The 27873-nt window shown below is 42.1% G+C and overlaps 1 protein-coding gene and 1 long non-coding RNA gene across 2 annotated transcripts in view; one reads left to right on the plus strand and one right to left on the minus strand.

The window, feature by feature from the left end:
* Window positions 1–1016, minus strand: part of LOC131278298 (uncharacterized) — a 45093-nt gene extending 44077 nt beyond the window's left edge. The window contains exon 1 of the long non-coding RNA XR_009185622.1: window positions 584–1016. This is a non-coding gene — a long non-coding RNA (uncharacterized lncRNA). The remainder of the gene's footprint in view (window positions 1–583) is intronic.
* Window positions 782–27461, plus strand: IFNAR1 (interferon alpha and beta receptor subunit 1). The gene is made up of 11 exons (XM_012518017.3): window positions 782–1218; window positions 7199–7322; window positions 11251–11429; window positions 13450–13607; window positions 13725–13866; window positions 15229–15343; window positions 18278–18477; window positions 18586–18740; window positions 22194–22344; window positions 22965–23113; window positions 24342–27461. The coding sequence occupies exons 1-11, from the start codon at window positions 1146–1148 to the stop codon at window positions 24576–24578; spliced, it is 1683 nt and encodes a 560-aa protein (XP_012373471.1). The 5' UTR covers window positions 782–1145; the 3' UTR covers window positions 24579–27461.
* The last annotated feature ends 412 nt before the right edge of the window (window positions 27462–27873 follow it).

Genomic DNA, 27873 nt, shown 5'->3' on the forward strand with positions numbered 1-27873 from the left:
GCTGTGTGCTGAGCTGTAACAAGATGTTGCTTCTGTTTTTATGTGTATACAGCCGCTCGCTTTAAAGTAGTCATTCTGAAATGGCTTTCTTGGCACGTCTAAAATAAAGGCATTGCATGTAAAAAAAATTTTTTTTTTAAATAAAACAAAGCACTAACACGCTCCAAACTCAGAACCAAACCCAAAAATTGTTGGATCACAATGTGCTAAGCTCAGGTTTTGAAAAAATGAGGCATAACTGGATAGCTTTACTAAAAATCATAATTCCTTTAAAAGGGATGAATTTTGTGGTATGTAAATTATACCTTCAAAGCTGTTTAAAAAACGAGGTATATTCAATCGCATTGTTCTCTACCAATATTCATTTACCATATTAACAAGCGTTTACTGCTTATTCGGCTCTCAGCCTTTGAATATTTTCACTTTGTGGATTTTTATATAATCCGTGATATAATCATCACTGAAGTATTTAAATAAATAAACTTAAGAATGATAGGTTCAAACTGTTCACTGATATGGGCCTGCGATCAAAATAGCGTACAGACCGCCGTTCCGGAAACGACCTCAAGCCCGGAAACCTCACCTCGAGCTAAGGGACCCGCGCGCTCCTCCGCCAGGTAGCCTGGAAAACAAAGGCTGGAAGCGTCTTTCCTCAACTCCGGAAACCCCTGCCCTTCGCTCCCAGAGCTCCGCACACAGGAAGTGCCCTGACCCGCCTTACTCCCCACACCGCCCCAACACCGCTCCCCAAGGCCCCCGGGGCCCTAACCAGGACAGGGAAGGGCGAGGACGGCCATCGGCGGGAGGGGACGAGGAAGAGGACAGGGCCGCCAGGGCTGCGCACGCGCACCGGCCAAGCACCGCGCTCCTGCAAGAGTCAAGGCCTCTCTGGTTTGGGGAATTCTTCCCGGAAGGAAACAGCAGGCCGGCGAGTGGGCAGGCGCTGACCGGAAACCTCCGGGACAGTACGCGGGCGGGGGCGGGCGGCCCGCCCCGGAGACGTGAACCCTGGCGCTGGGCGTGCGCGGGCGGCGCGCCCGGGAGGCGTGAACCCTGGCACTGGGCGTGCGCAGACTACAAGCTCCCCGCGCCCGCCGGAGGAGCCGGAGGATGTGACCCGAGGGGCCGGCGGGGGCCCGCGGACGATGCTGGCCCTCCTGGGCGCGGCGACCCTGGTGCTGCTCGCCCGGGCGCCGCGGGCGTGGCTCGCAGCCGCAGGTGAGAGCGGGGCCGGTGTCGTGGGAAGCCCTGGTGTCAGGGGGTGGGGGTGAGGAGGAGTGCACGGCCTCTCGAGGACCTCGGGCGTCCGTGCCGAGGTGGTTTGGGGTCGGGGGCCGCAGCGCTCAGCTTGAGGCCGCCTTGGGCTGGGAGAACAATTGGAGAAAGTGGCGCGCAGCCTCGTTGCCCGCCGCGCCCTCCAGCCGGGAGCGGGACCGTGCGCGAGCAGTCCGCGACGTGCGGGAAGAGCCGGCGCCTCGCGGGGCTCGCTTCAGAGTCCAGGAGCTGTGTCCAGCGCGCGCGTTTTCTCCGTGCCAGGCAGGCTTGCGTGGGAGCGGGTTAAGCGTTCCAAGAATTTCTCTGCCCTCAGGATCCGTACAGCCTAATAAAAAAAAATAAGGGAAGTGCATTACCAAAATACAAGGGCTGGGGCCCGCGGGCCAGCTTCCTGGCTTTGTTACTTAGGCGGTCTTTACGGAATGGCAATGGTTGTGGAACCCACTGCTGAGAATCAACAAATAACTGCGGTCACTGAATTAGAATCTACATGTTTTCTTTTAGTATAATGTAGAATGACTCACCGAAACGCTCCTTGATGTATGTTAACCTTTTAAGTTAAAACCTTTTAAAGTTAAAAGATATTACAAGGGCAGATGGCCCCTCTTTGGAAATGGTGTTTATGTGTGATGAATCTGGACTCAGATGGGATCTCCCTTCATAAGACTTTCATGCCAATGTGCTGGAGGTGCAGTTAATGTTGGGGTTTAAGATATATTTAGGGGATTTGAATCTCTGGACTGACAATGTGATAACCAGATCCTGAGCCTCAACAGACTCCAGCACCTACAATCTGATTTATTGGACTTACCACACTCAGCTAAGATGGAGTTGAAGAAGGACAACCACCACACCATGGAGCCTAGAGTGATTACAACTGAAAATGGGAGGATTGCATCCAGCATCCAGGTGGAATCTGACCCTCCTCTTGACATAGAGGTGCAATGGACACAACCAATCCAATGTCCACATAGAAGAGGTGGCATTGGAATGGGAAAAGTGGACATAGTGGACGAAGGGTATGGGGAAAGGCAGGAAGAGATGAGAGGTGGAGGCGTCTTTGGGACATGGAGCTGCCCTGGATGGTACTTCAGAGGCAATCACCGGACATTGTAAATCCTCACAGGGCCCACTGGATGGAATGGAGGAGAGTATGGGCTATGATGTGAACCAATGTATATGAGGTGCAGAGGTGCCCAAAGATGTACTTACCAAATCCAATGGATGTGTCATGATGATGGGAACGAGTGTTGTTGGGGGGGGGGAGAGGGGGGGTGGGGGGATGGGGTTGAATGGGACCTCACATATATATTTTTAATGTAATATTATTACAAAGTCAATAAAAAATTAAAAAATTTTAAAAAAAAAAAAGATATTACAAATATCTGTAAATATTATTATTGTAGTAAAGCCGGAGTTCTACGTTGCAGAGAAACCCAAAGGGCACTCCGAGAGGCAGAGGTAACATTTATTACGTGGGGGCCCAGAGGAGAGTTAATCTCCAAATTCTGAGCCCCGTTTTTCAGTTTTCATAGGTTTATACAGGATTTTATATGGGATCAGCATGACTTCTGCTCATTGGCTAACCTGTTGCTAGGTGAAATTTTGCAGGCTGGGTTGCTGAAGCAGAAGGCAGGTGTGAGGTTATGCTTTTGCGGTCTGATACACAAAAAGGGGGATGGGGAGTGGTTTGTTAGATTACAGAAGCCAGGAGGGGGCAGGATTTGTTCCTTTGATATTCTCCTGCAAGGCCATGTTCTCACAGGCTGATTTACAGAAGCCGGGGCAGGAGTGGCTCATTAAATATTTTTTCTGCAAGGTTATGCTTTTTATTTCTGAACATTATAACTCATGAAACTTGTTTCTTTGATACTAATACTGTTTTGTAACTCCATAACCTTTACCCTGTACCTGGACTGTCACAGGTTAACTCACCACCGGCCCTGCTTGTATCCCTTTATCTTACCTTATAAACCCAATTGGCTTTTGTTAATTCTTGATAGCCCTTAAAGACCCACTTTGTTTAGCTTAGTCTCCTTACTTATTATTTTATGTGGACTGAACAATTTACAGCTCTCCTATAGCCATATATTACCTCAGCTGGACTTTGTCACTTCCTAATGGATGGTTATTAAGCAATTGATGACTGAGGTTGCAACCTGTAACCGGATGAGTACCGCAGCTCTACTAGAGCAGTCTCCCCGGCCTGCACTTACACCCTTCATCCCACCGTCTCGGTCTCCACCTCCCTTTGTTGAATTTCATTAAAACCCAGTTTCTCCAATTCAGGGGGAACAGATCTGAGATATTGTTTCCAGAGCACCCTGCCTTGTGCAACTACAATAAAGGCTGTTTCTCTTTTTGAAATCCTGGTGTCTCCCAATTGGTCATTGAGTGCTTTGGGCAGATTACCCTGGCATTAATTATAAGGTTGATTGAAGAGTGAGGTCCTTTGGGAGTGGGGAGGGGTGTCTAAGGAGAAAGCAGGGACAGCAGATGGCAAGAATGCCACCCGATGGACTCAAAGTACTTATGAACTGTTAGCTTAGAAAACTGTACCCCCTACGTGGTACAGGCTAGCCTGTTTCTTAAACTCTTCCACAGACAGTCTATGGGGAGTAGGGTCCTGGTGCAACCCAGGATAATTTCTTTGAAGTCTTTTGTTCATGAAAATTTTGCCATTACACTCATGTTTTAATATAAAAATAATGGCCCCAGATTTTCATGTAAAATTGACGTTCCAGGAGGATGTGCATGAAGAAACTAATATTTAATCTAGGTTGGTGGAGATCTGCTAAAATATAAATTATATGCAGCTGACATTTATTCAGCTAGTAACTGTGTGCCTGGCACCATGCTAAGTGTTTTAAGTATGTAAACTCATTTGGCTCTCAGAAGAACCCTAGGGTCTGTTAGCCTCGTTTACAGATTAGGAATTTGAGGCACAGAGAGATTGAATAACTTGCCTAAATTCCCACAGCTAGTCAGGTGACAGAGTGGGAAACCAGACCCTATGAGGCTGTCCTCAGACCCCTGGGGCTTAACCAGACTAGCCTGTTTAGGATTCCTAGAGGCCAAGCTGTTTAAATTGTTGCGGATCTCCCAATGTGTTAAGGGCCTAGTTATTAGTATCTGTCAGTGAACTAATCTACTTTTTCTAAAGAAGAATAATGTTCAAAACGAAGTGAAATGTTAACCCAAATGTGATAACCAGAATTTGAGGTTGCAGTGTTGCTGTCTTTGAAGTGATAAAAATGTCCGTATTTTTTAACCTAATATATGCAATTCTGGGACTCTATTCTAAGAAAATAACCCTAAGTAAGTATGGGAGGAAAGTTTATATGTGTACAAATGTTTGTTTAGATTTACATCAGACTGAAAAAGAGAGTGGACCACTTCTGATCATGAATATGAATGTGAAAGGTTGGTGTGACCAAGCATTAATATATATAAAAGAATTGGATTAAGTGCTCACTTGTATAATTTACATGCTACAAGGTTGAAATAAACTATTTTTAAATGGAGGCTGCTAATACTAACAGGACAAAATCCACAAAATCTATAATCCTGTTTAATAACTTTGTTTCTAGGTCCCTGGCCACTTATCAGTCAGTGTTATTAAAGATTTATTCATTGGTCTCCCAAATGCCTTTTAACACCAGGCTCTCCTTCCTTTAGCTGAAGGATTTCATCCCTGAGAAAATCCCTGGCTCTACCCCCATCAGATTTCCTCTTCCCAGCTCAAGGCCCTGAATAATTAGAGCAAGGGTATTTTGGACATGATGCCACAAATCTTGCAGATGTCATCATGTCTTTGGTTAACCCTGGAAGCTCAATCTCTGCCCTTAGGCTGCACTGAACCTATAAAATCCAATAAATGGGGTTTGAATCAAGTTTAGAGGAGTGAGATAAGGGAATTAATTTTGTTCAGGGGTGAAGTCTCAGAGAATACAAATGTGAACAGAAAATTGAGGGTGGGAGATTTGATGGGTATCTCCCCAAATTAAAACAATCAGAAAATCTTTTCTTAGATGTCTCCTCTTTGACCCCTTACCATAATACAATATCTCTAACCTAAAGTACAGGAAGCAGTCTCAATAAAGTTCCACACAAAGACTCCTGTGGTAGAAAAAGTCTGGGAAGACATGTTTGCCCTGAGGCAAAAATAAAGGCTAGAAATATTGTAAACACCAGAAATTTAAAAGCTGGTCTTTAAAAAAAAAAAAAATTGTAGCTTATCCCAGTGAAAATCGGTCCTTAGCGATTTAAAACAAGTTTGCGTGAACCCAGCATACTACTAAGTACTCTGAAAAATGCAAATTAAGTATGAACCCATAAAGATCTTGCCCTTAAGTAACTTCTAATCTGGTTGGAAATTTGTGTTTAAGGCAAAAAAGCAAATCCTAAAAATACATCAACAAAAATTCGAGAACCTTCTGTGTATCAGCTGCTGTGCCGAATACATCTGCTTCAGTATGAGTGTACAGATAAAATTATACAGCGTGTAAGAGAAGAGCAAGATCAGCAGGCGCTGCATTATTTGGGGAAGGTTTTCTCTAAGGGGTCAGACTTGAGCTGGGCCTTGGCGGATTTGAGAAGTCCCAGAGGAAGAGAAGTGAATTGCCTGTTGGAAGGGGCTGGAATGAAAAATGAGAAGGGAGGAGCTCCAGCTAGTGGAGAATTTGTTTTAGGAATAATAAGAAAGCAGGTCGGGAGATGAAAGTCCTTAAAAAGAAGCGGAAGGGGAGAGTGGGTGTGGCTCAGTGCTTGAGTGGCTGCTTGGCGCATTCAAGGTCCCAGGTTCAAGCCCCGGTACCTCCTAAAATAATAATTATAATAAAAAATATGCAGAAGGGTTCAGACTTGATGCAGTCAGCAGTCGGGACCTTGGCAGGTTCCCAGAGACGTGGCTGATGTGATGGATTTCCTACATGTGCTTCCGTTTGGCTCTGTGACTGACTGTTCAGTTCCTATGAGTAGCCATCAGCTTTGAAATCACACCTGTCCAGGGCTACAGCAAAGTATCTGAAGCATTCATCTATAAAAATGGCAGTGTGAAGGCAAATAGAGTCTGTCATACAGTCACAATACAATAGGACTTCAAAGACCAGAGAAAAATCCTATTTTTATACAGATCTATTTTTTTTTCAAGTTAAAAGAGCTTTTTTTTTTTTTTTTAAGGCTGTACCAGGGATTGAACCCGGACCTCATACACGCAAAGCAGGCACTCAGCAACTGAACTACACATGCTCCTATAGATGAAAAAGACCCACCCTTTCTTCCAGCTCTCTCTGGTGCAGAGATGTAATATATTAGGAGCCTCCCTGTGCTGAGAGTAATCATTTCTCTTCTTTTAGATTTTTATATACTTTGTAATATTTAAACTTATTCATTCTTTAATCAGTTATGTGAAGGGTAGAATGACTTTATTTTTTAAGTTGGTCCTTTTTCATTTTTAAAAAATATTTATTTATTTCACTCCTCCTCCCCCCCGCCCCAGTTGTCTGTTCTCTGTGTCTATTTGCTGTGTGTTCTTCTTTGTCTGCTTCTGTTGTCAGCGGCACAGGAATCTGTGTTTCTTTTTGTTGCGTCATCTTGTTGTGTCACCTCTCCATGTGTGCAACGCCATTCCCAGGCAGGCTGCACTTTCTTTCGCGCTGGGTGGCTCCTTACGGGGCTCACTCCTTGCACATGGGGCTCCCCTATGCCAGGACACCCCTGCATGGCAGGGCACTCCTTGCACGAATCAGCACTGCACGTGGGCCAGCTCCACACGGGTCAAGGAGGCCCCAGGTTTGAACCGCGGACCTCCCATGTGGTAAACGGACACCCTAACTACTGGGCCAAGTCTGCTTCCCTAGAATAACTTTTAAATATCTGTACAGTGCATATGTAATTATTTTCCTTCTTATTGCCTTTATAGGTGGAGAAAATCTAAAATCTCCTCAGAACGTCGAGGTTGATATCATAGATGACAGCTTTATCCTGAAGTGGAAAAGGAGCGGGGATTCTGTCAAGAATGTGACTTTTTCAGCAGATTATCAAATGTATGTGACTCTACTTGTTGATTTGCCAGAATTATCTGAATAATTTTTTATAATTTTAACACCCTGGGTTTTTGTTTTCAGATTTAGGAAACATTTGTGTTCTTTTCCCCCATCATTTAAAATGCTGTGTTTACATAAGATCCATAACTTCATTTTCACAAATCAAGACTTGTCAATTTCATCTTTGGGCATTGTAAACAAAGGAGATTTGGGGTAAAGGTAGGAGATGGCTTCCCTAAGTCACAGCCATATCATCTGACTGCTCTGGATGCTCTGGCTTCTTCAAATAAAAACTGTGATCCCAACTAGAGTATGTCTTGAGGATATGGGGAGTACTCAAAAAAGGTCCATCCTATGTCTTGGAATAGAGAGGCAGATATATAGGTGTACATTCACATGTGTATTTAAAGTCCCCTTGATAATAAAGAGCAAAGCTGTTCTCATATTATTGTTCCTTCACAAGGTATTGCTTGTACTGAATTCTCTAGTCCATGAAAATCTACCTTTTTACTCTTCCATTCAGTCTTTTAACATCAGATTCATTATTTCAATGTGTTCTTGCCTGTTTTATTTTGCTAGCTTTATAAACAGTTCCTGTGCAAAAACAAGCCAACCCCAAGTTTGGGGGCAACAGTGTGTGGTATGGTGTGGTGTAGTGCAGGGTGGGGTGGGTTACAAGCTTCAGCCAAGCCGGTTGGGTTTAAAGCCATCCTCTTTGAGTTACCATGTATCTCAGTTTCATCATCTGTTAAATGGATTTGTAGCTAACATGACCACTTATAGTAGACCATCAAAAGATGCTGATGCAAAGTACAAAAATCTGTTGGCTTTTATAAAGGGTATTTATTTGGGGTGAAAGCTTACAGTCTGAAGGCCATGGAAAGTCCAACTCAAGGTACCATAGGAGGTATTTTGTCACCAAAGTCAGCTGCCATGTGTTGAAGCAAGATGGCGGGTGATCTCTGCTGGGTTTCAGCCTTCACCTCTGGGCTTCCTCTTCCTCTTTTTTTTTTTTTTTTTTAAAGATTTATTCATTTATTTAATTCCCCCCCCTCCCCTGGTTGTCTGTTCTTGGTGTCTATTTGCTGCGTCTTGTTTCTTTGTCCGCTTCTGTTGTCGTCAGCGGCACGGGAAGTGTGGGCGGCGCCATTCCTGGGCAGGCTGCTCTTTCTTTTCACGCTGGGCGGCTTTCCTCACGGGCGCACTCCTTGCGCGTGGGGCTCCCCCACGCGTGGGACACCCTTGCGTGGCACGGCACTCCTTGCGCGCATCAGCGCTGCTCATGGGCCAGCTCCACACGGGTCAAGGAGGCCCGGGGTTTGAACCGCGGACCTCCCATATGGTAGACGGATGCCCTAACCACTGGGCCAAAGTCCGTTTCCCCCTCTTCCTCTTGAGGCTCCGTGGACTCAGCTTCTTCCCAATCTCAGGTGCAGGCTGGCATAGGGCTTGTCACTCAGGGTTTCCTGTATCAGTCTCGGCTCTCTTACCAAGGTCAGCTCTAAGCTATCAGGCAAATGGTCCAACTCTCCCCAGGGCTTTAGCTGTTTGAGCCTACTCCTGTCTGTCACAAGGCAGTATCAAAAAGAACAAAGTTCTCTCCTCTTATGTCTTCTTGTGTCTGTGTCCATTTATATCAGACCCACCAAGGGGGCAGGGACTCAACCTGAGCCATGCCTTACTGACGTGGGCAAATCAAAAAGCCTTCACATCCATCTTAATAGGTAATCTGATCAAGGAGACCTCAACTGAGCTTAATGCAATCAAAGGGTATCATGCCCAGAGGAGTAGATTAGTTTACAAACATAATCTTTCTGTTTTTGGGATTCATAAATAATCTCAAACTGCCACACCATGTAATCATCCAAACCAGGATACTTTTAAGAATAAAAAGAGGCCTCTAATTTTAGGTAACCTGCCAAACACTCTTAAACTAGGACTCCTCTAGGTAAAGTGGAATGGGACACCCCAATAGTAAAGCATCTAACTCAGAAGGTTGTGATAAGTATTGAATAGTTGTATATAAAGTGCACAGTGGCAAGGAACAGGTGATAAATAGAAGCGTATTTGCACAGCATACAAGTATCTTTTAATATGGTGTTTCACAGAATGTACGACATACACTGCTGGTGTACTACATATACCACAGACACATGATACACAGACAAATAAGATATTAAGGTTCCAATGGCTGTAGAACACATGCTTTCTAAAAAATTACCAGTGTTTGCAGCTTACATCTAAAATTTATTACAATGGCTGTAATGTTTAGCATTCATTTTTCATAAACCAAATGCTGGGTGGCTTTTATGCCAAGCACTCTTCTGGGTGCTGTGAATACATCAGTGAATGAGAACCAAGGTGGCATAAAGTTACGTTAGTGAAACTGATTTTATGAAATGAATATTATACTTTCATGTTTTAAATTATATTCTATTCTGACCTAAATAGTGTATATGATAAAGGCTTTTTGTTTTTAAGGACATGAAACATAAAAAGTGCAGCCCTAGGTGCAGTAACTCCCTTACTTGCAAAGCAGTGTAATAGAGCATACAGATGCATCCCCTGGACCAGAACAGAAAGAAATGGAAAGGATGTGTGGGTGGGTTGAAACAATATCAAGGCTTAGTTTTAAATTTTTTCATTTGCTTGTTTTTCAGGAGGTTCCGGGAATCAAACCCAGGACCTCATACATGGGAAGTAGGCGCTAAACCCCTTGAGCTACATCCACTCCCCTAAATTTTTTGAATAGATTTTCTGTTGATAAATAAAAGTTACTGGGTTTTTTAATATAGGTTCTGACATCACTGAGTTTCTCAAATCAATTTTATGTTTCAATGAAGATATTAATTCCAGCTGTAATCTCAGTAGAAAGGGAAGCTGACCAGGAACAAAGTGATCCATTTGCTATTGTATATGTTCAATAATGTTTCCTTTTTTAAAATAAGGTAGACTTGTATGTGGGGCAGCACAGAAATTATTTGGCTACCATCCTGCTTTCTAATATCTTAAAGTATCTTTAAAATCAAGTCTACACTATTATTTTTAAAAATCAGCTAATCCTAAAATTAGGCTTGACGAAAGTGCTTTCTCAGAGGGTAGCGTCTCGCCTGGTTTAGGTAGACAGCATTTACCATAGATCAAAAAAATTTTGAATTCTGGTTTATTATCCTTCCTTTCACCCCAGTCCCTCCCCACCCCCTTTTGTAGCAGCAGTTTCTTTCTGCTTTAGGCATTCTGTGCCAACTTGATTTCTTCATTTTGCTTCTTTTGAAAAAGAAGAATCTAATCTCAATCGCTTAAATTTTGATTGACCAATTCCATTTTGAGGAATTTAGTAATTTATATGAACATTCTAAAAGTTTTATGTTTCTAATAATGGCATGGAAGGAATCATGGAGGTCAGCAAGCAGGAAGGGTGTTTTGGTTTGGGGAAGGCAGGGGAAACTCTGAAATCATACTAGTTCTGTTGTAAAGTCAACTTCAGAGTGTGGTAAATCAGTTCATAGGACAAGGTCAGAAGGGAGCAATGAAATCCAAGTCCACTTTTCAGTAAGGAAACTAAGGTCCAGAAACACAAAGTAATGTCAGAAGTCACACAATTACTTTTAACAAAAATGGCACTAAATCCACTTTTGCCTTTTGATTTATTTCTTTCTCCTTGAAATTCTAATGTATCTGTCTGCCCACAAAAATATATATAGAACCATATTAGAAATGAACTGTCAGATTATTCCATTTTATAAATAATAATTTGATATATAAACATTATATTGGAAAGAAACTAAAATGTTCATAGGACATGAACTCATGTAGAAGGAATAGCAACTTCAACTAACTTTATAATGTTAGTAAACAGAAAAGTAACTTGATGCTCTTTTGTATTTATACATTTACTCATTCATTCATACACTTTTCTATTTTAAAGCTCTGGGATGGATAATTGGATAAAATTGCCTGGATGTCAATCTGTTACTAGTACCGAATGCAACTTTTCTTCTGTCAAGCTAAACGTTTATGAAAAAATTAAATTGCGTATAAGAGCAGAAAAAGGAAACCATACTTCTCCATGGTATGAGGTAGACTCATTTATACCATTTCAAAAAGGTAAGTAAATATAATTCTTTTTAAATATAACTAGAACAGTTTACAAATCCATTCATTTTCATCATGTAGTTATCGTTCATCTTTTTAAAAAAGATCCCCTTAAACCTATGTCTCCTTGCAACTCCCCGATTTATTTGCTTTTCTTGTAGTAGTGATTCTTAAAATGTGGTCTGAGGACCCTTAGGGTCCCTCTCGGGATCAGTAAGGGCAAAACTAGTCATAATTATTTTAAGACTTACTTTCCCTTCTCATTCTGATTCTTTTTCAAGTTCACAATGGAATTTTTCAAGGGTTGCTTGATGTGTGATGTGGTGACAGATTCAATGCAGAGTAACTGTAGAATCCTTTTGTCTTCTATTATGCCAGACATTAAAGAGTTTCGAAAAAAAAAGTAAAATAATGGCTCTTGATTTGGGGAAAATATAGCTATTTTTTATAACAAATATTTGGTACCATATAATAGATTTGTCATTTTTAAGTGAATTAGTGTTTTTAAAAATTTTCCATTTCAATTTTTAATATGCTAAATAGTGAAAGACGTAACTCATGTAAACAGAATCCCTTTCAGATCCTCAATAATTATTTTTAAATTTTAAGGGGATCCTGAAACCAAAGTGTTTGAGAACCACTTGCACAGTGCCAAAACCTCTCCAAAGAAGAATTGACTCTACTTCTTTTCTCTGCCTTTCCCCTGGTCCCTCTTCAGCCCTCTCTGATCAAGCTTTATTCTTCATCACTTTACTAAAACCCCTCTTGTCAAGGTCAAGACTCCCACAGTGCCCCATCCATTTGGAATTCCTTTGCTGACTCTCTCCCTCCACCCGGCGCAGACGGAATGAGCACTCTCACCTTCCCTGGGCCTCTAGGGCACAGCTTTCCTGGCTCCTCTCCTCCTCCATTGGTTGCTCCTCTTCTGTAAAGTGTCCCCTCTTCTTCCGAATCATTACCTGTTGGCCTGGCACAGGGCTCAGTCGTTGAGCCTCTGCACTTGCTAGTCTGCGTTGGCTTTGCTCATAACCTTCTGCTGTAAATACCATCTCTGTGCTGGTGACTCCCAGACTCCACCTCCAGCCCCATCCCTTCACCTCACCTTTAGACTCGGATCTCCAGCTTGCTATGCATGTCTCTCCTTACATGTCTAAGAGTCAAAGCTAAATAAAGCTCTGGGTTTTTCTCCTTAAAACCTGTCCCTGCAGCTTATACTCTCTCAGTTAATGACATTACATTTGCCTATTTATTTGTTCTGACCAAGAACCTTGGATTTACCTTTGACACATCTTTTCTCATATCCCGCATGCAATTTGTCAACACATTTTGTCTGCTCACCTTCAGCATAGATCCTGATTGTGATCCTTCCTCATTTCCACCACTGCTACAGCCCTTGCCAAGCCTCTTTCGTTTCTCACTTGAGCTGCTGCCATAGCTTCTTACTAGTCTCCCCACTTCCTCATACATTAACCAGGATGATCTTCTCAAAGTGTACATCAGAACATGGCACTTCCTCAGTGTCCGCCCTCCAGGGACTTTTCACAGAGTGACCACAAAGCCCTTCCTTGGTTACCTGGCCTCTGGCTGCTCTCTGCTCCCTTTTTCATCACCTCTCAGGCTTCTTTCCTGCTTCTCGGCCACACTAGCCCCTTCACTGTCTCCAGAAGATGCCAAACACATCCCATCTTCGGAGCTCCGCACCGGTCCCCCCAGCCTGAAGTACTTTTTCCCAGGCATTTACCTGACTTCCTCCCTTGATTCAGGCCGCAGCTCAAAGGACACTGACCCGCTTACCTGAACAGTACCTGCTGTCTCTCGCTGTTCTTCCTAGTACTTTATTTTTCTTTTTAGCACACATGATATTGTATGTAGTTGTTTGGGTTCCCTGCCCCCCACTAGAATGCAAGCTCCATACGGTCAGGGACATCTCTTTCCTCTCCAGGCTCCTATCAAGTGGTCAGAAATAATTGTTGAATGAATGTTTTGACTTGGCAGTAATGAAGTTCTTTAAATACTGTTTTGACTTTTGCAGCTCAGATTGGCCCTCCAGAAGTACATTTAGAAGCTGAAGATAAGGCAATAGTAATCAACATCTCCCCTCCAGGGACAGAAGATAGTGTCATGTGGGCTATGGATAGGTCACGCTTCACTTACATTTTAGTTATCTGGAAAAATTCTTCAAGTGTAGAAGTAAGCTTTTTTTTTTTTTTTTAACCTTTGATGTGGGAGAAAAATGGGGTGAGTTAATTCTAAAATTTGATTTTATACCTTTTTAAAAAATAGACTTCTGTTTTTTCGATTTTGTAGAAAAGGACTGAAACTGTTGATTTCAGACATAAGATTCATAAGCTTTCACCAGAGACTATGTATTGTTTAAAAGTTAAAGCAAGACTACGTTTGCAGAGAAAAGTTGGTTTCTATAGTCCAGTGTATTGTATAAATACCACAGGTAAGAAGGAAGTTTTGCTTTAAATTCAGTAACTGTATATACAGATGGATAATATATTAATCTTTGCATTTTCTCCATAGTTGATGAAGTTTATATGAATGTTTGATAGATATTAAAAGCATTGGTTATTATAATATTTGCATAAGCCAAAGATGTTATTTGGAAATTTTTTTCTGAAGTAAATAATAAAATTAATTTTACTTAAAAGTACAAATATTTTGTAATGACAAAAACTGCTTTTATTGGCTCATAATTCACAAAAAGAGGAAATAGTTGCTAGCACAACAGTTAGTTCCTCTAAAAAAATATATGTTTATAAGTGTTCTAATGTTAGCATATGAAACCATCCTGATATTATCAGTGACCTCTTACCAGTGACCAGGGTCAAGACTTGGAATCATAATTTACTTATTATTTTAATTATAAATGTAATATAACTTCTTTTTTAAAATTATACAATCCTGAAGGTTTTTAAGCGAAGTTGTCCTTTCCTGCCTCTATCTACACACCCTTCTTCAGTTTACTAGAGATAAACATTGCTAACAATTGATGTATATCCTCCTATCCTTTTGTCTGGGTTGATAAAGTTCTTTTGCTTTTGTTTTTAAAGAAAAAATAGGATTGTGCCAAACATATTTTACAACTTTTCTTTTACCTAAGATATTGAGAATCTCTTTCTATATCAGTACATAGAGATCCGTTGCATTCTTTTCATTTTATTTTTTTAAAGATTTATTTAACACACACACACACACACACACACACACACACACACACACACACACACACACACCACCACCCCCACCGTCCCACCCCGTCCCACCCCGTCCCGGTTGTCTGTTCTCTGCATCTATTCACTGCATATTCTTTGTCCGCTTCTGTTGTTGTCAGCGGCACGGGAATCTGTGTTTCTTTTAGTTGTGTCATCTTGCTGCGTCAGCTCTCCATGTGTGCGGCTCCACTCCTGGGCAGGCTGCACTTTTTTCTCATGGGGCGGCTCTCCTTGCAGGGCACACTCCTTGCACATTGGGCTCCCCTACGTGGGGTACACCCCTGCATGGCACGGCACTCCTTGCGCGCATCAGCTCCACATGGGTCAAGGAGGCCCGGGGTTTGAACCGCAGACCTCCCATGTTGTAGACGGATGCCCTAACCACTGGGCCAAGTCCACTTCCCTGTTGCATTCTTTTAAATGACTGCATAGTATGACATTTTGTGAATATACACTATTAACATATGTAACTATTATGAAGAGAAAATGTAAACATTTTGTCTTATTGTTCCTTCTGTTATAAATTCTTACCATATATTATCTCACTCAAGTAAAAATATGTGCTCTTTTGTATGTCCTTTGACTTCTAGTTGAAAATAAACTGCCTGCACCAGAAAATATAGAAGTCAGTGCTAAAAATCAGAGCTATGTTCTTAAATGGGACTACTCCTATGAAAACGTGACCTTTCAAGTTCAGTGGCTTCAGTAAGTTCCTTTTCTTGTTTCTTTGTGCCCATTTATTTTGAATATTTTGAATGTCTTTTTACTCCTTGTGCCCTGACCAAGAGGTGTTTATGACATTTCAGAAACTCAGGAGGCTGAATTCTTGTCCCAATTCTGCCTCCAGCTGGGTGGGCACATTGACATACTCATTTCACTTCTCTGGGCCTCAGTTTCTTCATTTGTTGTAAAGTGAGGGTATTCTGATAATATCTGAGGTACTTACTGCTCTTTTAAGAAACCGCATAACTCTGGTTGCTTGTGTTGTTTCCCTGACCTGGAATACTTGGCACTTGAACCCGATCTTTTCTTTAGAGCTCACATATTCCGTGAGTCCTTGAAATGAGCCCAGTCCACTCACTTGTACTTATTCAATAAGTTAGCCTTCCCATTTTCATTATTATTTTAGAGGTTTTAACAAATTCTTTAGTCATTACTTCTGTGGGAAATTAAAGAAAGTGGAGAGAACTGTGCTCCATGTGGCCGAGTCGAGACTAAATACGGATAAAGTCTACATGCCAAGTGAATGAAAGAGATGTGGATATAATATGTATTGATTGGAAGTCATAGGGAATAAATGAAAAGAAGAGGAAAATCAAGTGGAAGGAGAAATGGGTTATGGAGTGAAAAGAGCTAGAAAAGAAAGGTATATATTACAGGCAGAAGAGGGGAGGGACCAAGGGACAGTACAGCTAAGTCAGGAAAAGAACAAAAAGAAAGAATAAAAGGAGACAAAAAGAGAGGGAGAAGGGAGGCCAGTTGTGCTGTGATTGATTTCTCTCCATTCTTTAGTGTTAGTTTTGAACAAAGGATGGTTTGTAGAATGGGAATGGATTCATGTGAATACATGCCCACACAATGTGTATATGTGTAATACACACATATTAACTTACAAAACAGTCAGAAAATCTTCTGAATATACCTCACTTTCAGAACTATGTTACATAAAAGGGCCAGTCAGGGAAAAGAGAAATTGTGGTCTTTCCAATGTCTGGACTTGCTTTCATTTGTATATTAAGTTTCCTTGGACACCTAGCACACTTTACAAAACACTGAAGGACATGTCAAGATTCCACAGAGACCTCAAGGAAGATGGTGGATTACAGACACACAGGACTCACTGCTCTCCCAGAAAAATATTAATAGCTAGAGAACAGACAGAAATAGCCTGAAGAAAAAAAAAAGTCCTAAGTTTTAGGACACCAGGGGAAGGCTGGATACCACCCAGAAGAGAGGGGCAAAGGAAGAGAATCTCAATGGGAAAACTCTGTGAGTAAAAGCTGCTCTGCCGCTGCGCCTGTCATGCCACCCTCCAAGCAGACAGCTTTGAATTCTCTGGCCCCTGGCTGGCAGCTGTGGACAGAAGGGCTGCAGGGGTCCACCTCCCCAGGAAACGGGAGAGAGACTGCAGCCTCAGTCTGATTCAGCTTTTGGCCAACAGATGTGTTCTACTGTGTCCCATGAGCCCTTCCAGGCCAAGAGGGGCTGTACTGTTGTTTGCGCTGGGAGCTGGCGGGGGCCTAAAGAGACCCAGCTCTCACAAACACCCTCTCTACTGACCCAGACTGTTGTTGAGGACACACAGGGGAGTGGAATTATTTCCTACCTGGGAAAAGGGAGGAGGCTGCCGGCAAAGATTTCAGAACAGCCTGGGGGAAAGTGAGGTTTTGAATAGCCTTGAGACAGGATCCTCTGTCACATTGCTGCCTCAGAATTGCTGTGAACACACTGGAATCCGGGTTCAAATTGAGAGCTCTGAAGATCGATATCTACTGGCAGACCGAGGAATTGCATATGAGGAGATTAAATAAGAGAAGCCGTTTCCCAGGGGTGGGGAGTCCAGGCACGGCTTATCTGGGTCCTCTGCTCCGGGTCTTACAAGGTTACCCTCAAGGTCAGCCAGGCTAACACAAGACTTGGGGTCCTCCCCAAGCTCATGACACTGCTGACAGAGCTCACTCCTTGAGGCTGTAAAACTCACGGTGGTTTCTTCTTCAAAGCCTTCAGGAGTGGGTCTCAGACCTCTAGACCTCTTTTTTTTTTTTTTTCAAACCAACATTTATTTTGTTTGGAAGGAATGGATTTTGAAGGAAAAAGCATGGGACAGGGGAAAAGTATGGAATAGAAAATAAAAACAAGTGTAAGCTGTTTTGCTAATGCCTGGACCTCCCTTATGGTAACAGGTACACAGTCTACTTAAGCCACATCCACTTCCCTACCTTTGTTTTTGTTTTGTTTTTAAGAGTGAGTGATTGATTTCTCCCCTCCCCACCCCCCCATCGTTTGCACTTGCTGTCTGCTCTCTGTGTCTGTTTGTTGTGTGCTTGCTCTGTCTGCTCGTCTTTTAGGAGGCACCGGGAACCAAGCCTGGGACCTCCCAGGTGGGAGGGAGGCCCCCAATCGCTTGAGCCAGATGCACTCCCTGCTTGTTATGTCTCTCATTGTGTTTTCTTGTTGCTTGAGCCAGCCTGTTGCATCAGGTTATCTCACTCTTCTTTAGGAGGCTTTGGGAACCAAACCTGGGACTTCCCATGTGGGAGGCAGGCATCCAACTGCTTGAGCCACACCTCCTCCCTACCTTCGTTTTTAATACGATTTATTTATTTGTAAGTTTACATAATTTAATATTTAATAATAACTGGGTAGAACAACATGGCCGAAAATTTAACCATCAGTTCTTACAAGCTGGTACAAAGCCAGCTGTCACCACCACTATTTTATATGCTCCAGAGGTCATCTCTGATTTTCTTTTGTATTCAGTACATCTCTTCCACTGGATTGTGAGCCTCATGAGGGGTGGGTAATAGCTTGTTTCTGTGGTGCTAGCTCCTACAAGAGTGTCTAGCATATTGTAGGTACTCGGTAAATATTTACGGAATTAGTATGTTTAAATTAAAAAAAAATTTTTTTGTCTTAAAGTGCTTATTTTAAAAAGATTTTTGGAGACCATTCAGAAAAATGGAAACAAATACCTGAGTGTAACAATGTCACAACCACCCAGTGTGTCTTCCCTCAGAAGTTTTTCCAAAAAGGAATTTACTTCCTCCGTATACAAGCATCTAGCAGAAATAACATCTCTCTTTGGTCTGAAGAGAAAAAACTTGATACTGAAATACGAAGTAAGCAGATTGCTTTTACTTGAGATTATAATTCTCCAACTCGGTACAAGTTTATAAGACTGTTTCTAGTCTGAGTTGAACACTGTGTCTTCTCACATTTTTTTCTAGCCATCATATTTCCTCCAGTCATCACCGTGAAACCTCTTAGCGATTCCCTGCGCATCTATCTCAGTGCTCCCAAAGACGCGGAAAAAAAGTCTGTGAACCAGCGTTACCCGTTAATTTATGAAATTGTTTTTTGGGAGAACACATCAAGTGCTGAGGTAATAAAATGATATTGGTCATTTAGAGTTACAACTACGATTTGGATAGACAAAGCCCAAAATTACAGTGTTAGAGAAATTCTTAGGACTGTGGGCTGAATGCAGATGTTTTCAGTATGAAGCATGTTAGTGTCTCGGTTTTGCTTGGGGGAGTTGTAGAACAAGCCCCATTCCTACTGAGTCAGAATTGCTGCTGTTAAGATCCAGGAATTTGGGTTTTTAATGTAATTCCCAGGTATTCATTAAAACCAGGGTTTCTCACCCTCGGCACTCTGGACACATGGGGTTGTTGTGGGGGCTGTGCTGTGTATTGTAGGGTGTGGAGCAGCATCTCTGTTCTAGACCCCCTGGATGCTTGTAGTACCATCAACCAAACCTGCCTGTACGCATGGTCAGTGCCGCCAGTTGAACCACTGATCTGAATCCTGCATGTCAGTGGGAGCAGCACCACCTCCAACGCTGCAAAACCTGGTTCTTAGGGTACAAAAGAATCTTCACTATTACAGTGGTTTGTGGCCCTCCAAAGCTCTACTCTGCCCAACAAACTGTTATTCCTTAGTGTTTAATTTCGTGGTGGGAGAGGGATTAGAAAAAATTATCTAAAAAAATCTCCTTTGGGGAGTAATGAAAAGGGGGTTGAGAAACAGTGGTCTAAACCCTGAAATTCAAAAACCACTAACAGTTGCTAGAGGACATCGTGTACCCTACACGGTTCCTAGGTCACGTTTCCCTTGTGGAGTTACAGTCAGGGAACCCACCTTTACAACTCACGTGCAGGCGAGTTGGTGAATTATATAACTTAATTCATTTTCTGTTGGAAGTCTACGCCCATTCAGTGACTTGCTTTCGTTCTAACTGAGCCTGCTACAACCACAGCCTGATTCAGCCCCTTTAGAGTCAGTTTCAGTTTTCAGTTGTCGGTGAATCAGACAAAACTAAATTTGTGTCTCAGGCTATGAAGTTAAAGTAACCTTAGGCAAGGTGCTTTACCTCTCTGAGACTTTGTTTCCTCTTCTCTAAAGCAGTGATAGATATTGTCTAAATTTTTCAAAAGGACGTTTGTTTAAAATAAGGTGACATAAATGAAAATGCCTGGCACATTGCTTGACAAATGGTAGAGGTTTCAGTAAATTTTAGTTACCATCTATCCTATGTGAGATAATAACATAAATAGTTCTAAGAATAGCAGCTCCTTGTTACTGGATACTTGCCCTGTGGCAGGTACTAGCTAAGCATTTTACAGGAATTATCTCGGTCATTCTCAAAATAACCTTATCACATGGCATGATAGATTGAACTATTGTTCTGCAAATACTGGGGATGGAACATTCTTCCCTGCCTCCCTGATGCTGGCTGGTCCCTGGGACTTGGCTTTAGACAATGAGCCAAGCCCTCGGATGTGCTCATGTCATTTGGCCTGGCCCCTGTGTCCCTGCCGCCTGCCAGGAGGAAAACCTGCTCTCCAAAATCCCTGGTCCTAATAGGCGGAGAGGCTGGTGGAGCAGACACAGCCTCAGGGAGAGCAGCCCACCCAGAGCAGAGGCTCGAGATTAAGGCAAAGCAGTGATGAATTTTGAGCCAGGAAATGTTGTGATTGTTTGGTTAGATGATGTCATTAGAGTGAGAGCTGCCTAATATGGGTAAGAGCAATAATTAGCCTCATCTTACAATCAGGAAGTGAGGCTCTGGGCTGAACTACTAGCCTGAGGCCACGTTTCATTGGTACTTGAATACCGGCAGTTTGAGGAGGAACCCCTCCTCTCACCCATTCTGTTTTTTTTTTTTTAAGATTTATTTATTTATTTCTCTCCCCTCCCCCCCCCACCCCAGGCATCTGTTCTCTGGTCTGTTCACTGCTTTGTCCACTTCTGTTGTCAGCGGCACGGGTATCTGTGTTTCTTTTTTTTTTTGTCTTTATTTTTTTAATATTACATTAAAAAAATATGAGGTCCCCATATACCCCCCACTCCACTCCTCCCCCCATAACAACAACCTCCTCCATCATCATGGGACATTCATTGCATTTGGTGAATACACCTCTGATCACCGCTGCACCTCATGGTCAATGGTCCACATCATAGCCCACACTCTTCCACGTTCCACCCAGTGGGCCATGGGAGGACATACAATGTCCAGTAACTGTCTCTGCAGCATCACCCAGGACAACTCCAAGTCCCAAAAACACCTCCACATCTCATCTCTTCCTCGCATTCCCCAGACCCAGCAGCCACCATGGCCACTTTCTCCACACCAATGCCACATTTTCTTCAATTACTAATCATAATAGTTCATGAATAGAATATCAGTAAGTCTACTCTAATCCATACTCTATTCCTCCATCCTGTGGACCTTGGAATGGTTGTGTCCACTCCACATCTATATCAAGAGGGGGCTTAGATTCCACATGGATGCTGGATGCAGTCCTCCTGCTTTCAGTTGTAGGCACTCTTGGCTCCATGGTGTGGTGGTTGACCTTCTTCAACTCCATGTTAGCTGAGTGGGGTAAGTCCAATAAACCAGAGTGTAGGAGCTGAAGTCTGTTGAGGCTCAGGGCCTGGCTATCATATGGTCAGTCCAGAGATTCGTATCTCCTGGGTATATGTTAAACCCCAGCACCAACTACAGTTCTGGTAAAGTAACAGGAGAGGCTTATGAACAAAGATCACATCTGAGTCCAGCTCCATCATACAGAAACACAAACTCCAGAGTAGGGCCAACTGACATGGCACTGAACTCCATCTGCCATGACCATAGAACCTGTGGGTCTCTGTAGCCCTCAGAAGAACCAATACCCGGGGTTGTATCTACTTTATCTGTCTCTGGGACTCTGCTGAGGTGTGCATAGGGTAACCCCTCTGATAACCTCCCAGCTTGTGTTTCTTTTTTGTGTCATCTTGTGTCAGCTCTCCATGTGTGTGGCACCATTCCTGGGCAGGCTGCACTTTCTTTCGCGCTCGGCGGCTCTTCTTATGGGGCGCACCCCCTGCTCGTGGGGCTCCCCCATGCAGGGGACACCCCTGCGTGGCAGGGCACTCCCTGCTTGCATCTGCACTGCGTGTGGGCCAGCTCCACACCGGTCAGGTTAGGCCCAGGGTTTGAACCACGGATCTCCCATGTGGTAGACGGATGCCCTAACCACTGGGCCAAGTGGCTTTTACCCATTCTTGGCCACGACCCCAGACGTAAAAGAGTTGCAGTTAAGCCAAACCAGCATTTAAGTCAGAGTTGTCATAGAAAGAGATCAGGTGCTTTTTTGGCCAGCAGCATTTTTAACTTGCTGATTTGACTTTAAGGCATTGTCCAAAACAAATTTATGTACTTAAATACATGTAAGTGCTTGTGAGAGGCCAGTCTTAGATTGAATATTTAGGGAATTCAGAAAATAGATATTTCCCATCTGATTATTCATGAGGCGACTAAGCTTTATCAATGATTTCATTATTTTTTTAATAGAGCAAAATTCTTGAGAATAAAATGGATTTTACTCTTCCTAACTTGGAACCTCTGACTGTGTATTGTGTCAAAGCCAGAGCACTTGTTGAGGATGAAAAATGGAATAAAAGCAGTGGTTTTAGTGACACTGTGTGTGAGAAAACAAAACCAGGTCAGAATCTTTCATTATGTCTTATTTTTAAAATGTAACTAGACTTAATAAAAATAACTTAATACTTAAAACTTATTGTAAAGTATTTCTTTTCTGCAAATCTACAGAAAATGTTTTCTTAATGAAGTGTATGAATCAAAATTAAACTGTAAAGCTAGAAGTCTTTAGTTTTAAGAAAATATTTTTAATGCTCTACTTAATGTTATTTTTTAATGCTTTATATTTCATCCAGTAGTCACACAATGAATTTCCTTTCATTAATGTGCTTTAGTATTTTATAAGACTATTAATTTTTTTAAAATTTTACATAATAGTTGGTGTGGACATCAATTTGTTCAGTGTGTAAATATGTTTATGTAGGAATAGTTTAGTCTCATTATTTATATTTTCCAGCTTCTCATGTTGACTTGGATTTGTTTTATCACAGAATTTTTTTCTTAATTTTACAAATTGTATGTTGCATACGTGCTGGAGAATACTTTGCATGTAAGAATGTTACTTAATAGATGTTTTAAAAATTTCCTTTCACCTGGCTAGTCTTTCACACAAACTGTCAGCACTATTAAAGCATTTGTGTGTCAAGACACATATTAAGCTAAACATCATTTATTTATTTTTAGGAAACACTTCCAATACCTGGATTATAATTGGAATTTTCATTGCATTATTTTCCTTCCTGTTTGTCATTTATGCTGGGAAAAGCCTCTTGAAGTGCATCAATTATGTGTTTTTTCCATCACGTAAACCTCCTTCCAGTATAGATGATGAGGTATGTTCTTCTCTATCAACGGCTGGGTTTTTCTTAAAAAGGAAACCAAGAAATATAACTGATTTCAACAAGTATATGTGTTTTCTTGATATCTCCAAAATGAAACAGACTGGTTTAGGTATTTTCTTTAGTTTCAGAAAAATTAACTTTAGAAACAGGCATTTCATAAAGTAGCATAACATGGAAGAATAAGGTTTGTCCCTAACCTCAAATATTTCTGATACTTTGGCTACTGTAGCATTTGTTTTACCTTTTTAAAGTCTTTGTGACTCTTCACAACATATCAAAAGACCGAAACATTGTTATCAGTGCAAAAAGTGTGTTCTGTGGATGAAATCACAGGAAATGAAATCTCTAAAAACTGGCGTTGGCTTTCATCGTCCTTCCCAGTGTTTGGCTTGGCAATCCTGGGAGGGTAGCATAGTTGGCTAAATGCTGACACCCAAGCGTGGACTCTGTGCCTGGGGAGTAGTGTGTTCCCTAGGGCAGGTGTCAGGGTGCTCTGACCCCCTGACATGGTGACACCCACGAGCTAAGGCTTTGGAATTAGAGACCCGATGGGGAATTGTTGACAAGCTGTAATGTACTTGCATTCACAAGCTCTGTGACCTTGAGCATAACACTTCAAGGTGCTTGAACAAGTACCCCGACCATAAAACAGGGCCACCAGTTCCTACCCCGTGGAGTTGTGAGGACCAAGGAGATGATCTGTAAAAGGCTTAGCCCTGTAAAAATGCTCGGTCAATATTAGCTATTTTACTCTAATACCCATGTTTTTAAATATGTATGCTCTTAATATTCATAACTATATTTTTAAGTAGACTTAGAACTAGTTACAGCTAAATTATTTGTAGTCAAAGGAAAAAAATTCACTTTTGTTTCTTCTGGATATTTGAGGATCCAATTAAAAAAAAAAAACAGTTTTTTCCAAATAATCGCCACGATCCCAGTGCTGCCTCCTTTTCCTCCTCTCCACCCCTGGTAGCGCAGAGTCCCTTTCTCAGGTGTTCTCAATGGAGTCATCAAAACAGTAGTAGGATGTGAGTGAGCTCCCTAGCGACAGCGCCACTCCAGCAGCACCAGGGGCGTGCTCTTGACTTTTTATCAGGCGCCAAAAGACAGGCTTCCCAAGTAATGGACATGAGAAGCTAGAACTATTAGAACTAGAGAACTATTATTTTTACTATTTCAGATAACGCATTTCTCCTCTTTCCCTTCTTGAAATTAGTATTTCTTTGAACAGCCGATAAAGAATCTCCTTCTCTCCACTTCTGAGGAACAAACCGAAAGATGTTTTATAATTGAAGATACAATCACTATTGCTCCAGTAGAAGAAACTCATCAGATTGACGAAGATAAAAAATACAATTCCCAGATTAGCCAAGACTCGGGAAACTATTCTAACGAAGATGAAAATAGCGAAGATAAAACAAGTGAAGAACTTCTGCAGCAGGACTCCCTGTGACCAGAAATGTGCTCGAAATATTAGGCAGGTCGGCAGGAGTTCTACTGTGTGAGCCTGAGCTCCTTGCTCCTCGCAGTGACTGAAGAGAATTCTTCAGGTCACAGGTCCTAGAGCTCTCAGTAAGCACTTAATTTCTTAAAAATGGAATTACAGGTGTCTAGAGAAGCGTTTCTACGTTCTTTTCCATTTGTAAAGTCTTAAAAGACCGTCATTGGACCTGCCTTGGATGAAATGAGCAAAGAGAGCCATCCTCTTTCTCCTGATACATCGTGTCGCTGTGCTGGTCGGAGTTTGTGGCCAAGGATCGCATTGATGTCCCTGTCAGCTAATCCTGTCACAGTGCTGCTGGTCACCACGTGTGTCATCTGTTCGGTCTCTGTTCCCAGTATTACAGTGCATTATTTTTCAGGAGATATTTAGACATTCAGTCTATTCTTTGGTATAAGCTAGGCCCTTAGGAAATTTATTTGGAAAAGCCTAGATACCATCATCACTTGGTTTTCTGAAAAGTCACTTACTCTGGAAAACTGACCCAGAAGCCAGTAAGATGATCTTAAAAACCCTCAGGAACCTTCTGTCCATTTATCCCAAGAACCATCGGGTCCTGCCTCACAGTTACTTGCTCCTTACGTGGTTTAGAATTCAAGCCAGCTACTCCCTTACTGTGTATTAAGAGTTCCTGGTTAATAACTTTGTCGAACAATAGCCTCTGGTTAGAATTTACAGTCACTGAGGTTATAGGGAAATGGGTAACTAATTTCTCTATAACGGTCAGTTACTATTTCTTAAGATCTGGGAGCATGGAGAGGTTAGTCATAGTTTGTGTAAGAAGACATGGGACCAGAAAATGCTCATGGTAAAAGAGAATAGGAAGTAGACTAATTCAGCAGGACTGATATAATCAATTCTTGATATTGACATACAGTGGGATTTGTTTGTTTTCCTGGCTTATCAATGTTGTTTTTAATAGCAGGCTGACTTTGCTGTACTGTCTAGCCCCTTTAGGTTCCCCTGCTGCTCATTCTGTATGTACTCAAGAAAATGCACCTTATTTAATATCAAGATGATAGAAAAAAACTACCTAGAAAGGAAAGCTTATTTTTAAAAATTACATAATGCTTTTCAAGAGCACGTGTTGCTTTTAAGTTTATTGATATTTGGAATTCTTCTTAGAAAGGAGTTCCAGTGGCCTCTGGGGTGGGCTTCAGGGGGATTGCAGGGGACAGTGAATGAGAAGGGGGACGGAGTCACAGAGCGTGCGGGGCAGTGTGGGTAACCTAAGGCCAGTCTTGCTCCCGTTGCACACAGGTTCATCCTGGTGGAGGGAAAGGTTGACAGCCACCGCCCCAGGGGAGCAGGGACACTAGGCGCACAGCACGCACCCGAGACTGCAGGCCATGCCGCATGGTGTCCTTGGCCTGCAGTCCAAGCCAGCAGAGAATGGGTGGAAGGGAGGCCAGGGATCCCCAGCGAGACACGCTTCTCTGCTGGAGGATTCCGAGAGGGACCAGGACACGCTCACCTGCGGATCGTTGGGACCAGAGACCTGTGGTTTAAGGGGGACCTTCTGGGTTTGGCCTTGTGTGTGTAAAGACCCTGTCACCTTCAGAACTTGCCCTAAAGAAATTAGGACCCTGCCGTGACCCGCCACCAGCTCTGGCTTTCATCCCGTGCCCACGGAATGGTCCTGGCCAGCCCTGCAGGCCCTGGATTGACCACAGGGAACAGCTCCTCAAGCAGAAACAGTGCCTAGGTAGGATGTGGAGAGGGAAAACTCGGACATTAAACCTGAAGGACACCAGTGAAATCGTTAGATCCCTTAGATGTGCCAATGTATGTCTTCAAGTTTTAAGACCATTTAGTTTCAGAAAATAATTGTTGAATGAATGAGATTTTAAATTTGATCCAAGTGGGGTATTTGTTTGTATGTTTTATTAGATCATAGAAGGACATAACCCTGTTTTCAGTGTTTTTATGTAGTGAAACACCTGAGAGCAGCAGCAGTAGCAAAAAAGAAAAAATTCACTCTCCTGTGTCTTCTAGACATGAAGGCAGTTTCTTTCCATTCTTTAAGTTCTACATGTCACCTAAGCAGGATGTGCTTGCTTATAAGGTGATAGGTATTTTTTCTGAAAAAGTTTACTTGGAAATAGAACACCAATAAACTGCCTCAAAATCACAATATTGGTGGTTCTTGGAGAGACTGGATATCATCTAAGGCTTGATGTGAAAGCCTTTATCAATAAAGCCAGAAATAGTTACTAATATATATTATTAGCATGTAATTTATGCATATATAAATAGTAGCACTCATACTACAAATAGGGGCCTTATCACAAGATATTTACTAGTGTAGCTTCTAATTAGAAAATTAGAAATGATTAGAGTTGGACCAGAATTTGTAATCTATAAAAGTAATTTTAAAAATTTAATTGAGAGTTCATATATTTTCCTGAGCTAGGACCTTTACCCAGCCCCAGGCTGCTCTTAAGAATTTGGGGTGGGGCAGGGGTAACAAGAATTTTGGGGTGTACACAAGTGTCCCTCCCTCCCCCTCATAACCATTTACCTGCTATGTTTTCTGTTTATTTTGTTTGGTTTGGTCTTTGTCTTCCCCCCACTAGGACGTAAGCTCCATGAGAGCAGGGACTTTATAGTGCCTTGACGTAGAAGGTGCTCAGAAAATAATTGTTGAATGAATGAGATTTTAAATTTGATCCAAGTGGGGTATTTGTTTGTATGTTTTATTAGATCATAGAAGGACATAACCCTGTTTTCAGTGTTTTTATGTAGTGAACTTGTATCTTTTATTTCATTTGTGTTTTTGTTTTAAACCCTACTGCTGTAAAAAAAATTTTTATATAATAAATATTGGGCCAAAAATTCTTATTTTTTATTGTGCTTGATACATTTTATACCACAGGAAAATGAAGGAGCCAGCACTGTGGTGACTGGCTCACAGGGCTCATAGAGGGATAGCTTGTTTGCTTTTTCACTCCCTCCACCTAAGATTGGTTAGAGGATAGCCTTCAGTGAAAACTTGTACTGGTATTGCATGTCCTTCCTTTCTTGAACTAAATTGATTTCCATTTACAAATATTTCTTCTCTCAGGGTGATTTCGTTTTTTTTAATAAAATTTTATTGAAGTAGATCTTTCATATATGAACATACATAAATAATAAATGTATAGTAAAAGTTGTCAACTTAAAAAAGCATGCATGTCATCATACAGGGCACCCATGCATCACCCCACCAACACCACCTTGCATTGTTAAACATTTGTTAACAAACTAT

Source organism: Dasypus novemcinctus, chromosome 4, assembly GCF_030445035.2.
Source record: "Dasypus novemcinctus isolate mDasNov1 chromosome 4, mDasNov1.1.hap2, whole genome shotgun sequence".
NCBI classification, from domain to species: Eukaryota; Metazoa; Chordata; class Mammalia; order Cingulata; family Dasypodidae; genus Dasypus; species Dasypus novemcinctus.

Bases quoted from the DNA above. Each gene is read 5' to 3' on its own strand.
- IFNAR1 (XM_012518017.3), top strand. From the start codon at position 1,146: ATGCTGGCCCTCCTGGGCGCGGCGACCCTGGTGCTGCTCGCCCGGGCG. The intron at 13,867-15,228 runs GTAAGAAGGAAG...TTTGACTTCTAG, and splicing joins GTATTGTATAAATACCACAG to TTGAAAATAAACTGCCTGCA. The intron at 15,344-18,277 runs GTAAGTTCCTTT...TTTGTCTTAAAG, and splicing joins TTTCAAGTTCAGTGGCTTCA to TGCTTATTTTAAAAAGATTT.